This window comes from Gadus chalcogrammus, chromosome 12 (assembly GCF_026213295.1).
Source record: "Gadus chalcogrammus isolate NIFS_2021 chromosome 12, NIFS_Gcha_1.0, whole genome shotgun sequence".
NCBI classification, from domain to species: domain Eukaryota; kingdom Metazoa; phylum Chordata; class Actinopteri; order Gadiformes; family Gadidae; genus Gadus; species Gadus chalcogrammus.
In genome coordinates, this window is record NC_079423.1 from 22,946,579 (window position 1) to 22,963,524 (window position 16,946).

General features: G+C 49.0%; 1 protein-coding gene across 1 annotated transcript; it reads left to right on the top strand.

Annotated features, from left to right (window-relative positions):
- Positions 1-214: 214 nt before the first annotated feature.
- On the top strand, positions 215-2,097 carry LOC130393015 (uncharacterized). The gene is made up of 2 exons (XM_056603580.1): positions 215-1,032; positions 1,237-2,097. The coding sequence occupies exons 1-2, from the start codon at positions 215-217 to the stop codon at positions 1,628-1,630; spliced, it is 1,212 nt and encodes a 403-aa protein (XP_056459555.1). The 3' UTR covers positions 1,631-2,097.
- The last annotated feature ends 14,849 nt before the right edge of the window (positions 2,098-16,946 follow it).

Sequence of the window (16,946 nt, forward strand, 5' to 3'; positions counted from 1 at the left end):
ACTGCAAATGCCCAGAAAAGAAAGCCAGGAGCAGATGCAGCAGCAGATGAAGGCCCACCACCAAAACAGGCAAAGTTATGGGAGACCAGAAGAGTGTCCCAGGCCAGTGTTGATAAAGAAGTCCTTCATTTTATCATCCAAGGCCTGCACCCACCTAATCTAACAACAGGGTTTCGTAGATCTGGTTCATCATCTTCAGCCCAACATCAATGTGATGTCACGCAACACTGTTGTCAACAAAGTAGAGAAAGTTGCTCTTGAAATGAAAATCAATTTGAAAACTTCTCTAAGTGGAATTGAGTTCATTGCAACTACCACTGACTGCTGGACAGCATACAGGCGTGGATTCCTTGGTGTCACAGCCCATTGGATAGACCCCCAAACTATGAAGAGATGTTGCGCTGCCCTGGCCTGCAAACAGCTGAAAGGGTCACATTCTTTTTCTGCCCTTGCCAGTGCTCTGAATGAGATCCACACTGAGTTTAACATCCGTGACAAGATTACCCGCACCACAACTGACAACGGCTCGAATTTTTTAAAAGCTTTTAGATTGTATGGTCAAACCAACGAAAACATCAACAATCCAGCACCTACAGCAGCGAGTGGTGAAGAAGATGATGATGGTGGTGAAGATGAGAATAATGAAGACCAGGATAGCGTGGAGTTTGTTGAAGCTGGAGCCATATTAGATGAAGATGACTGCCTGGAGTATCAGCTTCCAAAACACCATCGTTGCGCCTGCCACCTTCTGAACCTGGTGTCAACTGTTGATGTTGAGGAGGCAAATGTCAGCACGGTGTACAAGCGGGTCTCACGTTCAACGTTTTCAAAGTGCTGGAGCCTTTGGAATAAGAGCGCCAGATCCACCACAGCAGCTGAGATCATTGAAGAAAATTGCAAACTCCAGCTTTTGAGGCCTAACGCTACAAGATGGAATTCACTTTTCTTAGCAGTGGAAAGGATTGTGAGAATTGCAAGAGAACAAGGAGAAGGAGCCATCACAGCTGTTTGCAGTGCACTTAAGATCCCCATGTATGTACCTGCCTGCATTTACATTTTTAAAGCTGAATTATATATTTTTCACTTTGAATTGAAAAGCTATTAAACACTATATACAATCTATTAACTACCCCTCTGCACAGATGATTAGCATTTTAAAATTGGTTTGTTATTGAATTGAAGGTGTTCAATGAAATTAATATGAAATGTTGTGTCTATTATTTGTTGTTTTAATAGGTTCACTCCTGTCGAGATTGCATTTCTGACAGAATATGCAAAGACGATGAGACCGGTCGCAAAGGCCCTTGATGTTCTTCAAGGAGAGACCAATGTGCATATGGGGTGGTTGGTCCCTACAATAACGCTTCTCAAGGCTAAGCTCCAGCACTTTTGCATTTCCTCAAAGTTCTGTGGGCCCTTGATTGATGCACTCCTAGCAGGCATTGAAAAACGGTTCGGACAGATCCTTGCCGATCCAGAGCTGATTGCTGCAGCAATCCTAGTCCCAAAATTCAAGACTAGCTGGACCAGTGATGAATGCATCCTAAAACTTGGTAAGTGTTGCACTGTTTGCTTTTTGATAGAAGCTAATAGAGGATATTCCTGCTTTGAAGTATCTCTAACATACTAACAGTGCAAACCAATGACAGCGTGGCAGCGAAGCGTAATTCTAATTCCCATGCATTTCAACAGGAGACAATCCATTGTGACATAGACCACCGTTTTAAGCGAAACCAGCAGAAAAAGTTTAATCCTTGAAAAATTGCAGGACTGTGGTGTTTGGGCTTGTTGTTTTCCTGTTATGTTATATAAAGACAAGTGACTAGATAGCATACTAACTGTCTATCCTGCTAACTAGCTCACTAGTCAAGTCTCTTATGCTATTTCCACACCCTACACCACGCCTACTCAAAGCGTTGGAAGCGTAATGCACCATAAGAAATTACGTAGGAAATCAAAAGCAATCTTTATTTGTAAGCCATATAAAGTTGATAAAAATCATAATGCCATCTTTCAGTGTTGTAATTTCAATGTTTTAATCCAGGTCCATGGTCCAATTTGGTCCTATTTTTGTTTTTCTATTCCATAGGCCTTGACTATATCAAAAGTCACTTGAAAGACCAAGTTGTGGAGAATCAAGGAGAGAGCTCCCATTCTTCAGAGGAGGATGATTTCTTTTCTGCAATCAAACAGACCAGTTCCCAAGAAAATGCCAAACAGCTTGAGATTTACCTTGGATGCCAAGGTGATACAGTTGAGATACTGAAGTCTTTCCCGGCAGTATGCAACCTTTCATTGAGGCTTAACACCGCACTCCCAGCCTCAGCAGCCTGCGAGAGACTGTTTAGTGCAGCGGGACTGATCTTCAGACCAAAAAGGGCACGTATTGGTTCCAAGAACTTTGAAAATCAGCTTATTTTGAGGCTAAACAGAAGATTCTGGTGATTGTATAGGGTATGCCATTGTACTCTTTCTGTCCTACACAAACTACTGACGTACACTGTCTCACACACGGACCGAAATGCTCCTGTGACACCAATGGTGTTGGAAGTTCAATAGTTTATCTCCAGTTTTACTACCCAGTTTTTGAAGGGGATTATGGACAAGCATCCCTCCCTCACACACACTCTCTTTCTTTCTCTCACACACACACTCTTTCTTTCTTTCTCTCACACACACACACACACACACACACACACACACACACACACACACACACACACACACACACACACACACACACACACACACACACACACACACACACACTCTTTCTTACTCCACACAGACTGATACGCACTTCGCAGTCTATTTATCTCCTCCACAGGCACTCAAGTTCTCTACAGTCTGTTGCTCCTAAAATAATGTCCTGGTAGTTTTGCAGGCCAGGGTATGTCATGAATATTACTACCTCAGTTGTGAGGTTTTTGAATTCCAATAAAATTTGAGAAAAACATGCTCTTCGAGTTTGTGGTCCTTGACAGCATTATTATATTTTTTGTATGTCATTTTTTTACCATGTCTTGGGCTCCATGTTGAAAGCACTAATCAGCTTTCAATTAAGCTATTTCTTACAGTCGTGTCAATTATGAGGTCCATTAGTTTAGCTTTCAATGTTCAAAAAATATATATATATTACGGTTACTTTTTACTTTTATACTTTAAGTCGATTTTAGAGCCTGTACTTTTCTACTTTTACTTAAGTAAAGCGGTTAAGTTGATACTTTTACTTTTACCAGAGTCTTTTTAAAATCCAGTATCCATACTTTTACTTAAGTAACGAATGTGTGTACTTTTGACACCACTGGTTGTTGTATAGGGTCGACGAACGCGAGGGGGAGGTTGTATGTCAACTGGTGGTACCGCGACCATACGTGAGTAAGGTTTTATTCATGGCCCACACACATTTGCTCGGCGCACATCTAGGCATGGACAAAACGCGAGAGCGAGTGGTGGCGCGGTTTTACTGGCCCGGTGTACGAAAAGATGTAGCGCGTTACTGCCAGGAGTGTCCCGACTGCCAGCGCGTAGCCCCGCGGGCGGTGGAGCGAAGCCCGCTCATACGATGCCTATTATCGAGACCCCCTTTGAGAGAACAGCGTTGGACATCATAGGACCCCTACCCAGGACGAGCCGGGGACATTGGTATCTCCTCGTCATCCTAGATTACGCGACCCGATATCCCGAGGCCCTCCCACTGCGTGCGGCGACCAGCAAGGCGGTGGCCCGAGAGCTAATGCTACTGTTTAGCCGGGTGGGACTCCCGAAGGAGATCCTCACCGATCAAGGCTCGTGTTTTATGTCCCGCGTGGTCAAGGAGTTATTAAAACTACTGCAGGTCACCCAGCTCCGGACCTCGGTGTATCACCCGCAGACGGACGGGCTAGTCGAGCGTTTTAACCAAACCATCAAGCTAATGCTCAAAAAGAGCATCAAGGCGGACGGGAAGAATTGGGACCAGCTACTTCCCCACGTCCTCTTCGCCATTCGCGAGGTGCCCCAGGCTTCCACAGGGTTCTCTTCCTTCGAACTCCTTTATGGGAGGAGGCCCCGTGGAATACTGGACCTGGGGAAGGAGGCGTGGGAAAGTCATCCGTCTCCACATAGGACCACTATTGAACATGTGGAGCTCGTCAGGGACCGAATGGCCAAGGTCTGGCCCATAGTCTGGGACCACCTCGCCCGTGCTCAACAGGCCCAAGCACGCGTATACAACAAGGGGGAGCGTGTGCGGACCTTCCGACCGGGCGATCGGGTCTTAGTACTAGTACCGACCAGTGAGTGCAAATTCCTCGCGAAATGGCAGGGCCCGTACGAGGTGGTAGAGGCCGTGGGACCGGTCAATTACAAGGTGAGGCAACCCGGGATACGCAAGCCCACCCAGATTTATCATATAAATCTGCTAAAACAATGGCGGGGTGAGGGTGACCCTCCCCCACGGGCACCCATGGCCTTAATGGCTCGATGACGTCCCGATCGGGACCGACCTTAGCCCCGCCCAGAGACAAGAACTAGGGGAGCTGGTACTGCAGAACCGGGACGTGTTCTCGGACGTCCCGGGACGGACCTCGGTGGCCTCCCACGAGATCCGGACCACTCCGGGGGTGACAGTCCGGATCCCGCCCTACCGGGTGCCCGAGTCCCGACGCAACGCCATCCGAGCCGAGGTAGAGCGGATGCTGAAACTTGGGGTGATCGAGGAATCCCGTAGCGCTTGGGCTAGCCCTATTGTGCTGGTGCCCAAGCCAGACGGAACCCATAGGTTCTGCAATAATTTCCGCCGATTAAATGAAGTGTTTTTTTTGTGTCGTTTTTGCTTCCCATTAAATGAAGACTCCTACCCCATGCCTAGAGTGGACGAGCTTATCGAGCGGCTGGGGCCGGCACGGTACCTGTCTACGCTCGACCTAACCAAGGGGTACTGGCAGGTCCCCCTGACACCGTCGTCCCGGGAGAAGACGGCCTTTGCGACGCCGGGGGGCCTGTTCCAGTACACCGTCCTGCCCTTTGGGGTCCACGGGCCCCCCGCTACATTCCAGCGGATGATGGACCAGGTCCTAAGGCCGCACTGCAGCTACGCAGCAGCCTACATTGATGACATAATCATCTACAGTGCCAGTTGGGACGAACACGTCAGACACGTGCGAGCCGTGCTCAACGGCCTACGAGCGGCCGGGCTTACCGCCAACCCTGCGAAGTGCAGGTTGGGGCGGGAGGAGACGGCCTATTTGGGATACCGGGTGGGGAGGGGGAACGTGCGGCCCCAGGAGGACAAGGTGGCAGCCATCCGGGAGTGGCCTCAACCGCGGACCAAGAAGCAGGTGAGATCGTTCTTGGGGCTGGTGGGGTATTATCAACGCTTTATCCCGGGGTATGCCACCCTAGCCTGCCCCTTGAACGATCTCACCCGGAAGGCCCTCCCGGATAGAGTCCAGTGGACTGAGGAAGCAAGGAGGGCCTTCGAGGACCTACGGGGGGCCTTATGTCAGGAGCCTCTATTGGACACCCCTGATTTTAACCTCCCTTTCACCCTCCACACAGACGCGTCCGAGGTGGGACTACGTGGGGTCCTATCCCAGATCCGGAACGGGGAGGAGCATCCGGTGACCTACCTCAGCCGGAAACTCCTCCCCCACGAGCGGAATTACAGTACGGTAGAGAAGGAGGCGTTGGCCATCAAGTGGGCCGTCACGAAACTAACTTATTATCTCCTAGGCCACCAGTTCGTCCTGGTGACGGACCACGCCCCACTAAAGTGGATGGCCACCGCCAAAGACACGAATGCCCGGATTACGAGGTGGTTCCTGTCCCTACAGCCCTTCTCCTTCACCGTGGAGCATAGGCCGGGGCGGGAACACGCTAACGCCGACGCCCTTTCCCGCCAAGATGCGTGCGGGGGCTGGGCCCCGCGCACGGAGGGGCATGAGCAAAGGGGGGGGGAGTATGTGGCATTCCCCCGGTGCCACGCCCCCTAGCCTGGAGAGTCGAGGCCGGGATATACCGCAGCCGGCGACAAATCCCGACCTCCCGAGAGCCGCAATCGGGAGAACGAGGAACACCTGGGCAGGAGGCACCCAGCTGTTAAAAGGAGGCCACCGACAGACAGAAGGAGGCCAGTCGAGTGGAAGAAAGGACGACACCAAGGAACCAGACTCCGTGGAGTGAGCCGCACGGCGGACACGTAGACCACGTCTCCAGCAACCCCTTTTTCTGATGTACCTCGTGCGCTTGTGTAACCTGTTGGATTGTTTGCTACCGAGCGAAATAAACCGCCGTTTGAGGCTTTGGACCCTCATTCCCTGCCTGGTCCTTACTGTGAGCCCCCTCTGCTGTACCGAGTTACCACACAACGAAGACCGGCATTTTTAAAACACCGAAGTAAACAATGGACGTGAATCCGTGTATGGTTCGTTCTTTGAATATTCCGATTTAAAACAGTCCTATTTAGTTTTTTCTGATTTTGTTTTTAAATCGGAATATTCAAAGAACGAACCATACACGGATTGAATCGAATAAATTGTTGTTGTTGTGTTTGAAACTGGTGCGAGGGTTCTTCTTCTAATGGTACGGCCACACCAACCGCGTTACTCGCGTTGGATAACGCCATTTAACGCGCCTAACCTGACGCTTGATCAGTGTGTGGTTGTTCAACGCTTCCAACGCGCCAATGCAGCTAGATGAGTCCATGTCCATGCAAGTGAACGGAGCGTTCCCTCTTCGTCATTACTATCAAACCAAACATCCTTCACATTCACCGAGCGAACATTATGAAAGTAAAATGCACATTTCTCGCTAAAAATGTTTCCATAAACGCATTTAATGGTTCCACCCAGAATAAAGAAAGATGTCGGCCGTATGCTTCTGTCCAAGCTCACTACTCTCTGCCAGTGACGTCTGGGAAAGCGGAGACGTTTGCAGTGACGTCATGACGTTGCTCACGCCGGCTCCCTGGCTGGCTCTGGCCGGTGTGAAACCAACTGGTTCTTAACTGGGATAAGGCTGGAACCTGTTTGGAACTGGCCCTAGCACCAGCCCGGAACTGACTCTCGGTTCTTTTTGGTGTGAAAGCCCCATCAGAGTCACGAATATGTTGGGGGAGGGAGTTCCAGAGCCTGGGAGATGTCCTGGAGAAGGCTCCGTCACCTAGGCTGTGGAGTTTTGATGTGTGGGTGGAGAGGAGACCAGCTGAGGAGGATCTGAGGGCCCGGGGGGGTTGGTAGAGGGAGAGAAGATCAGAGAGATATGGGGGGGCCATATGGTGGAGAGCTTTGTAGGTGAGGACCAGGAGTTTGTAGTGGATCCGATGTGAGATGGGGAGCCAGTGGAGATTCTTGAGGACTGGGGTGATGTGGTGCCACGCTTTAGTATGAGTGAGGAGACGGGCTGCTGCATTCTGGACCAGTTGGAGTCTGTTGATGGAGGTGGTGGAGATGCCGGCGAGGAGTTAATTGCAATAATCAAGGCGGGAGGAGATGAAGGCATGGATGAGTCTTTCTGCAGCGTGAGGTGTGAGGGAGGATCTGATCTTTGCAATATTACGGAGGTGATAGAAGGAGGTTTTGACAGTGTGGCGGATGTGGGGTTCAAGGGAGAGGGTGGAATCAAAGATTACGCCAAGGTTGCGGGCCTCGGGGGAGGAGGAGACCGTGGTGCCATCGATAGTGAGTGTGGGGGGGTTTGCGAGTTTACTGAGGGTGGATTTGGAGCCAATTAGGAGTTCAGTTTATAATATAATATAATATAAAGGTATTTGGACAGGCGAGGGTTCGACAATAGAAGGGTAGTAAGACAGGCAGGGGTTTGGCAACAGGATGGCAATCGGACAGGCAAGGGTTTGGCAACAGGATGGTAGTCGGACAGGCAAGGGTTCGGCAAGGATAATATATGTTCTAAGGTCACATTGGGATCCAGAAGACATGAGAATATGCTGACATCCACACAGTATGACCCAGAAAAACATTCTATGCACATCAATATTTGATGAAAGTCCAACTTTGCATTGTGTAAGGATTGGGGATATAAGGAGCTGTACGGGATTCATTCAGTAGTGTGTATTCGCGGATACCATTCGGCTTTGTTGTCTCTCGTTTGCGGGTGGCAATAAACTCTCCATCTATACTTGACCTGGACTCTCCGATTCCTCTTTGCTTATAGCTATTTGAAGTGAATTAGATAAGTCGTTATTATTAATGCTACCACAACACAAGGAGGGGCAAGGGACGAGGTACGTCCGAAGGGGAAGATCCCGGGTAGAGAGCCAAACTTACCGGACGATAGGAGGGAGCCGGCCTTTGTCTGCGGTTAGCCTGGCATGACCCGAAGCCTGTTGAAGAGTGTTGCGCACGCTGTGTCCATGTGCGAAGAGAGTGGTTAACCTGCACCCGAACCGAGGGCACCGCCGTCTCTCCTACTCTGGGAACAGGGTTGGTTGCTAAATATACTGGCTTTGAAAGGGAGAGAGACCGGCAGCTCCGGCAGGGGATGGTCGGCGGCAATCCGGCAAATTGGCAGGGGGAGCTCAGCGGCAGACCGGCAGCTATTGGGTTATCCCTAGGCATGAGCCATAGCACTGAAAAATGTGTAATCCCCGCCCACCAACAGCGTGGGCCTCAATTACGTCCGCGGGCCTCAACGACGTCCGCAGTTCGCAGATATAGGCGGGCGTTCTGCTCCCAATAAACAGCTTTTCTTCAGCTATTTAAGGACACTGAGGCCGACACTTAAAAGGCTGCGCCTATACTCATATAATCTAGAGTTACTATACGTAACTATCGTTCTATGTCGTATAGGCTTCGCCTTTTAATGCTGTCGCTATTGGGTTAAAGGGCGAAGCACGATATAGTCTATGCCTCATTGGTCCCGATCAGTACCTAGTATCATGCGTCAGACGTAGCAGAACATACGCCATGCGTCTAACGGCACGTCATCAACGAGCAGCTCCAATATGTCTGATAAAACACAAGAGCTCTCAGCATGAATATTTGACTCCTCACATTGTTTAATATGCGAGGGGAATAGTCACACTCACTCTGACAAAGCACCTAGAACTGAGTGTGTCATGGAGAGGCGCGACATGTCTCTTAGGTAAAACCTAATAAAAGAGCATGGGGAAGCCCAGGAGGCTGCTGTGCAGATATCCTCCATAGGCATCCCTCTTTGCAGAGCTACAGACGATATTCCTCTGGTCGAGTGAGATCTGATAGTCTCAGGCGGCTCTGCCCCCGCTGACACATAAGCCTGTGTGATAGCATCACACAGCCAATGCGACAGCCGTTGTTTCGTCAGGGGGAGGCCCTGGGAAAGTTCTCTGTAATGCACAAATAACTGTTGAGATTTGCGCAAAGCCTCCGTGCGCTTCACATAACAGGCAAGCGCGCATACGGGGCACAAGAGATGGGCTGTTGCCTCCTCCTCAGATTGATGAGGAGGGAGAGAGAAACCATTGAGTGTTATTAGTCTCGATCTGAACGAGCTAGTAATACTCTTAGGTGTAAAAGCCGGGTTCGGGCGTAATATGGCCGAACTGCCGTCCCCTTGTATTCGAAGACAAGAAGGGGCTACAGAGAGTGCAGACAGGTCGCTCACTCTCTTAGCTGACGTCAGGGCCAGCAGCAAAGCTGTCTTGGCTGACACAAACTTGAGGGGCACCCGGTCAAGAGGCTCAAATGGGGCTTTAACCAGTGCGCGCAGCACCAGTGTTAAATCCCATTGTGGAGTGAGAGAGCGCGTCACGGGTCTCTCTCCTCACACCTTTTAGGAAGCGCTTCATTAAGGGGTGACTAAAAACTGTTTTATCCCTGAAACCTTCGTGGCATGATGAAACAGCAGCCGCGTACATCTTAACCGTGCTAATGGCCAGCCCTCTTTCCATCAGTGTCTGAAGGAAAGAGAGCACACGCGGCAAAGGGCAGGAGATGGGCTCACAACCCCTCTTCGTGCACCATTTCTGGAAAGCCGCCCATTTAGCCGAGTAACACGCTCTGGTGGAGTCAGCTCTGGCACCCCGGATGGTCAGTACGACCTCCTGGGAGAGGGGCCTGCTCGTAATTCCGACAACACATTGATCCGACGTCTCAATGGTCCGAAATATTTCCCATTAGATCAACATGCCACTATGCCGACGGTTCAATGTTCCGAAACGGAACCCATTGGTCCGAAGGTCAAAAAGGAGGCGCATTAGGCAGACGGTTCAATATGCCGAATAGACCTACATATAAAGAGTTTTATACCTCGCTCTCTCACTCTCTCTCCAAAATACAACATAGGCCTACATATCACGTTCACGATGAATATTGGAGAGCAAAGTGACAAAGCTTCACTTCATTTCGACACAGTGTTTCAGCCCCATGGACAGAGAGAGTAGGTCTAATTCTCAACACGGGCACGAACACACACACACACACACACACACTTGACTAAGTAGACGGTATGAGGTATAAGTTTGACTAAATCAATACCAGTGAAATTATTTAGGCTAAAAGCCCACTGTCAACACAGTAAACACATATAGGCCCACACACAGCTACTAAAGATAAAAAAATTATTTGTTTTTCACTCACCGTTTGACTTATTTACGGGAAAAGTATTAGTCCTTGTGTAGCAGGGTTAATGCTTCCCACTTGCCATTGCCAGCAAGATCCTTGCGCTGGCTGTGGTAGTGGGAGCCTTGGTTGGAGTGCTAGAGCTCCCCCTAGCGGAATGCGGGGGTTGTATTGTACGTTGCTGCCTCCTCTCCTCAGTCTATGTATACCCCGGCTGGGAGAGGTAGGTAGTCAGAGCAGTTAAATATGAATCCACACTTTGGCGATGTATTACGGGAGTCTAATTGTACATAATACTGTATTAATACTTGGTTGCTTGTACATATATATATTGTGTTCCTTGGAATCGGTTATTACATTTAAATGGACTTTAGGCTTAGGATCGCTAGCTTGGCTACCATGTGCTTTGGTCGTAGCTACTTAGCTAGCGTGGACTTCGCCAAGAATGTGTAGGCTACTTCAGCTTGTCTTTCTCCCATGTTAGGCTGCCATTGTGAGGGTTCTCAACAAGCATTTCCCCATGTTAAATATTCCACCAGGTATGTCACCAAACGCCCATTCAAATATTAATTTGTTTAATGTGATATTTATTTCCATGTAAATGGCTAGTCTATGTATACCCCGGCTGGGAGAGGCTGCCATTGTGAGGGTTCTCAACAAGCATTTCCCCATGTTAAATATTCCACCAGAATAAACGGCTGGCTGCCAATGGTTCCATCGTGGTCTCAATCACACAACGCAACGAGAGAGTACGCAACCGCTACACTTGTATAACGTGCGCTTCATAAATTCACCTCTTGTGACCGTTCAAGCCCACAGCAACAGTCTGGCTTGGTGAAGTGCACTGCTGGAACTTAGCCTACATCGTCTTTTATTTTTGTTTTCATAATCACACATGTGTCATTGCTCCTTGGCTATGCTATTCGCCATGTTGAACCGTCGGCCTAATGCGCCTCCTTTTTGAAAAGTCGGACAAACGGAGCTTCGGACCAATGGGTTCCGTTTTCGGAACATTGAACAGTCGACATAGTGAGGGAAATATTTCAGACCATTGAGACGTCGGAACAATGAGGTGTCGGAATTACGGCATGGCACCCTGGGAGAGGCCGAGACCCTCTAGGCGCTCGCGTTCAGCGGCGAGGCCCACATGCGCTGGCCGATCTCTGGGTAATCTATGATTGCTCCCCCTGCCTGTGAGAGAGCATCCCGCCGCCAAGGGAGTTCCTTCGGCGGCCCCGAGAGCAGACGCTGGAGGCAGGGAAACCATGGTGCACTCGTGCGTTGCGGTGCTATGAGAATCAGATACAGCCGCTCCTCTTGGACTTGGTCCAAGACTTGGGGAATCAGGGTGCAGCATTCTTCGAAGGAAGTAGTCCAATCCAACATAAACACACGCACCCAGAATACACACACACTTATTGGCGATAATAAGTCATTGGCCTATATCTGCAACTCAGCAGGATTTGTAGCACAGGAAAGGCAACCTCACAATAAGTATTACAAATAAATGCATCTTTATATAACCAAAACAGGATAAAATAAATATATAATTGATGACATTTCTGGCGATTTGAACGAATTTCGAATGCACCGCTTTCAACCACAAATAAAAACGACTTAAAGCAACTCAATACGAACAGTTCCTTACATTAATTGACAGTAATGCATTTCACCTATGAAATGCATTTTTTCCGGGCTCGGTTCTGTGCGAAATCCTCCACGATATCATCAAAGTCCAGTGGATTGGTAAGGTCGCTCTCAATTGCCATGAGGGAAAAGTGCCTTGCTCCATGTTTAAATGACAGTGACTTGTTCGTAACCGGTCTCAAATTCACAAACTGAAATAGTGTAGTATTTCTCTACTGATTGCTTCGACAATGCAACTGGCAAGTGTATTTCTAAAACCATGGCTTCCCACACTTGAAACGGGAAGGACTTGACCAGACACAGGATTTCACTCAATCTTCATTTTTATTTGACCAGTATTGACCAGCATGATGAATATGATAAGGTGAAAAACCTTTAAAGAGCCCATGCCATTAAAATCACATTTTTCCTATTGTTTGTTAAATAACATAGGTCAGAATAAGTTTGTGACCTGTGGTAAGTTTGAAATCTATGCAGTTTGTCTGCTGCATGCAATAGCCAATGAAAGGAAAAAGGCAGAAGAAATGAGCCGATCTGGATAAGGTGACACTGCTACGTAGCGTTGTCAAATTATTATTCATGGCCCTGCCGACTTGGTTGGTTCGTAACCACCCACGGAAATTCTGAAGGAGTCGTGATTGAGCTAGTGCCAAATGCTAATACGTGTACGTATATATGTCTACATCAAGAAGCTGATGACCAAGGGACGCTATTCGCAGGACGTATGGAGTTAAATAATCGGGACAACTTGCCACCTCGCCCTCTTCTGGGGGTTTTATTTGTATTTAGTATTTAGTAGTTGCTAAGTTCGTAGTAACAGGCTAGTTACAGAATTTTGAATGCAATGGCAGAACGACATCGAAGTACATGAACTGCGACATGCTGCCTGCTGCCGCGAGGCACCACCGCCGCGAAGCACCACCGCCCGACAGCGGGCAGCCGGGTGGTGGTGCCTCGCGCCGGCAGCAGGCAGCGCGCGGTTCTGTCTACTACAGATTGATGTGGAAGTGGAAGAACCAGAGACGTCGGAGAACCCGACGAAGTCCTTTGTGATTCATTATATCGTCTGGAGGCACACACAGCTTTTGGCCGTGATATGTATTATTTGATATAGATATCTATGTATTTTATGATATTATTTAGATGTAGAGCTCCAGGACTGTAACGCAAGTGTTGTACACTTCCTTGTTATTTGGATAACCGTTCTGCTGTTGGTGTTATGGCGCATAACGCGTCGGACTCTCGTCTGGTATTTCCACAACGAGACTCGTAGTGGGGGTTATCTCAGCCATGGTTAAGAATGAATTGGGGGGAAAGGAACTTTGGCTTTGACTCCCTGAAGTAGGCATGAACCACGACATGGAGGAGAAAGGGATTGTTGACCGCGGTCGTCTCCCGCCGGAGTCTCGCTGCCGATGGACCACCGCCTCGGCTTCCACCGCCTCGGCACCGCCTTCAGGAGGCGGTGATTAGCGCTGACCGCTGCCGAGGCGGCGGGAGGCAGGGCTCAAGCGGGATACATTCGCGGCCAACAATCTCTTTCTCCTCCATGTCGTGGTTCATGTACTTCAGGGAGTCAAAGCCAAAGTTCCTTTCCCCCAATTCATTCTCAACCATGGCTGAGATAACCCCCACTACGAGTCTCGTTGTAGAAATACCAGAGACGAGAGTCCGACATGTTATGCGCCATCACACCAACAGCAGAACGGTTATCCAAATAACAAGGAAGTGTACAACACTTGCGTTACAGTCCTGGAGCTCTATATCTAAATAATATCATATAATACATAGATATCTATATCAAATAATACATATTATCACGGCCAAAAGCTGTGTGCACGTCCAGACGATATAATGAATCACAAAGGACTTCGTCGGGTTGTCCGACGTCTCTGGTTCTTCCACTTCCACATCAATCTGAAGTAGACGCGGTCGTTTGAGATTCATAATAGCCCATTGTCTGGAGGCTCACACAGCTTTTGGCCGTGATAATATATATTATATATTATATGATATAGATATCTATGTATAATATGGGTTTCTAAGAGCCATTGCGATACATCCACCGTAGACAGAGCGCATGGTACTGTGGCTACAAGCTGCTCAGGGCCACACCCCCACCCCCCTCCTTGACCTGCCGTGACACGCCCACCGAAACAGCGCGTTTGGGGGAAGCTCAATGTGCGACTGGTTCGGAGTGGCTGTAACTGCACCACGGCTGAATTTCGGGGTCGTCTTTGAATACTGTGTTTGTGGCCCACTTATACCTATATTAAAGCATCCATAAAATAGCATGGCATGGGATCTTTAAACATACAAAGATAGGACAATGCAAATTAAATCAATGTTTCCCATCAAACACAAAAGTACATTAAATCAGGCAAAGGGTAAGTAGATTAAATTAGGCAAAAAGTATTTAAACAGAAAATAAGGCATTGAACGCCAGAAAGCCTTTTCTACTTTTAAATTAACCTGTCAAGCATTTAAATTAGTACAACTCAGTCCAGTAAAGAGACCTGAGCTTACCGGTAGCCTCTATGGTCTTTTCCCCTTTCCCATGGGTTTTAACTGTGCTTGTCCGAGAGCTCTTCCTTCTGCTGCCGCCTTGCAAACAAATGAACAAGCACACGTCTCTTCTCTTTTCTCTGGCACTCGCTGCTCATTTAGACTAATTGCATCCACCTGTTCGCTCGCTGATGCGCGCATGCGCAGTAAGGCCATGACGTGCACCCACTCGCGGGCAGACTTCCCGGTAGATCACTGCAACACCTCCCACTCGATCTTTGCGTCGTGCGACCCGGAAAGATCGCACTTCTCAGGTGAGCTGGTGCCCGCCGACTTGATCCTCTGCTGGGATGAGGATGATGAGGCGCCGCACGTCCCTGTGCAGTATGGTACCCTGGAGATCCTTCTCCTTAGACCCAGACCCTTTGGCAACAGGTCTTGGAGTCTTCACTTGAACACACCCACTCGGAGAGACCTTCACGTGGACATCCCGGACGATACCTCTGGGATCTGCATTCACACTGACGACTCTGGCTAGCTTGAACTGCCCCCTCAGCACATTTTGATCGCAGAGCCAAACTATGTCTCCAATGGCAAAATTTTCTTTCTGCAGTATGCCACTTGCTGCGGAAGAACAGGTTTGGACCTGCAAGTTGACTCCAGGACTTCCAAAAGTGGCTAACTTGAGTTTGCATCTCTTGCAGCCTTTTGAAGGGGTACGTGCTGTAGTTGAATGCCTTGAAATCTCCACTCTGTGTGGCTCGACCAAGCAACAGGGTGTTCGGGGTGATGTATTCGATGCGGTCTTCACGGTTCTGGACTCTGGCGTCGATAGGCCTTTCGTTGGCAAGCTTGGCAGCTAGCTTGAGCACTGTCTGGAATTCACTGAAGGTAAAACCTTCTACTCTGCCAAGACTTTTGAGAGCTCTTTTGGTGATCTTGGCAGCAGCTTCGGCAGCACCATTTCGGTGGGGTGAATCGGCTGGAAGGATTCTCCACGTCCAGTAGGTCCCATTCTTGGCAGCATATTCTACAACTGACTCCTCGTTTTGTTGTCTCAGGTAAGAATACATCTCTTCCAGGACAGGTTTTTCCCCAATAAAGTTTGTACCTGGATCGGACCAGATCTTCCGAGGATGGCCTCGGACAGAAGTGAAGCTCTGGTAAGCAAGTAGAAAGCTCACTGTTGATAGCGTGTTTGCCAGTTCGACATGGATGGCTCGACTTGACATACAGCAGAAGAGTACGCCCCATACTTTCATGCTCACTCTCCTCATTACTTCATCCTTTACTTGGTATGGTCTGAACAGGTCGACAGACGTGAATTGAAATGGTGCAGACGGACTCGACCTCTCTTCAGGCAATTCTCCCATTATTTGCTGACAGGCTCTCGCCTTTGCCTTCTTGCAGACTACGCACTTGTCAACGACTTTTTGGGCAATAATTCTCCCTCTGATGACCCACGCTCTCTTTCGCATCCGCAGCAAAGTTCCTGCCACTCCGTCATGCCCCTCACTGTGTGCTTCTCGGGCTAGGAGAGTGGAGATCCAGGCCTGGAAAGGTAGCAGGGGAACAGCTCGGTGGTCCTCTCTGAAAGTCTGGATCCTGCCACCACACATCAGGAGTCCACTTGTCCACTTTCCAAACACAACTTGTCGTTGTGTTTGGAAAGTGTACACCCTCTTGTGCTGCCAGGCATAAGTTCCGGAAGACATCTCCTCTTTCATCTGGTGTGATGACACCAGATGGATGTACTGCCTCCCACTTTTCTTTATCTCCAATCTTAGAACGCAGGAACTTCTTTGCTGCTCTCCAAGTCCATGCTATCGTCCTGACCAGCCGTCTTAGACTGCTGAAGCGCCTTTCGTCCAATAGCTTTTGGACTGCTGCTACTGCCGGTGGACTTCTGGACTTGGATGCCGTCTCCTGGATCCTGACTGGATCATGCGCTTTATGTTGGACAGGTTAAAAGCTATCCTTTGGATTTGATCACTTTCCTTGAAGAATGCTGCACTACAGAGCTATGTCTAGCTGGGTGGAGGAGACATTCCTGCACTCAACCTCTGCAACATGTAGAGCTAGGGACAGTTCTTTTTCTCCATATGTGTCCCAGAGTGTCCCTTGAATTAGGAGTTTAACTTCTTTAGTCTTCTGCTCACAATTCTTCTCCGTCTTTTCTAGGTCGGCTTTCAGTAGGTCGCCCAGTTCCTCTGCAGTAGCTACGTCGGACTCTGTCATGTAAGCAACCTCCAC

Bases quoted from the DNA above. Each gene is read 5' to 3' on its own strand.
- LOC130393015 (XM_056603580.1), top strand. From the start codon at position 215: ATGTCACGCAACACTGTTGTCAACAAAGTAGAGAAAGTTGCTCTTGAA. The intron at 1,033-1,236 runs GTATGTACCTGC...TTGTTTTAATAG, and splicing joins AGTGCACTTAAGATCCCCAT to GTTCACTCCTGTCGAGATTG.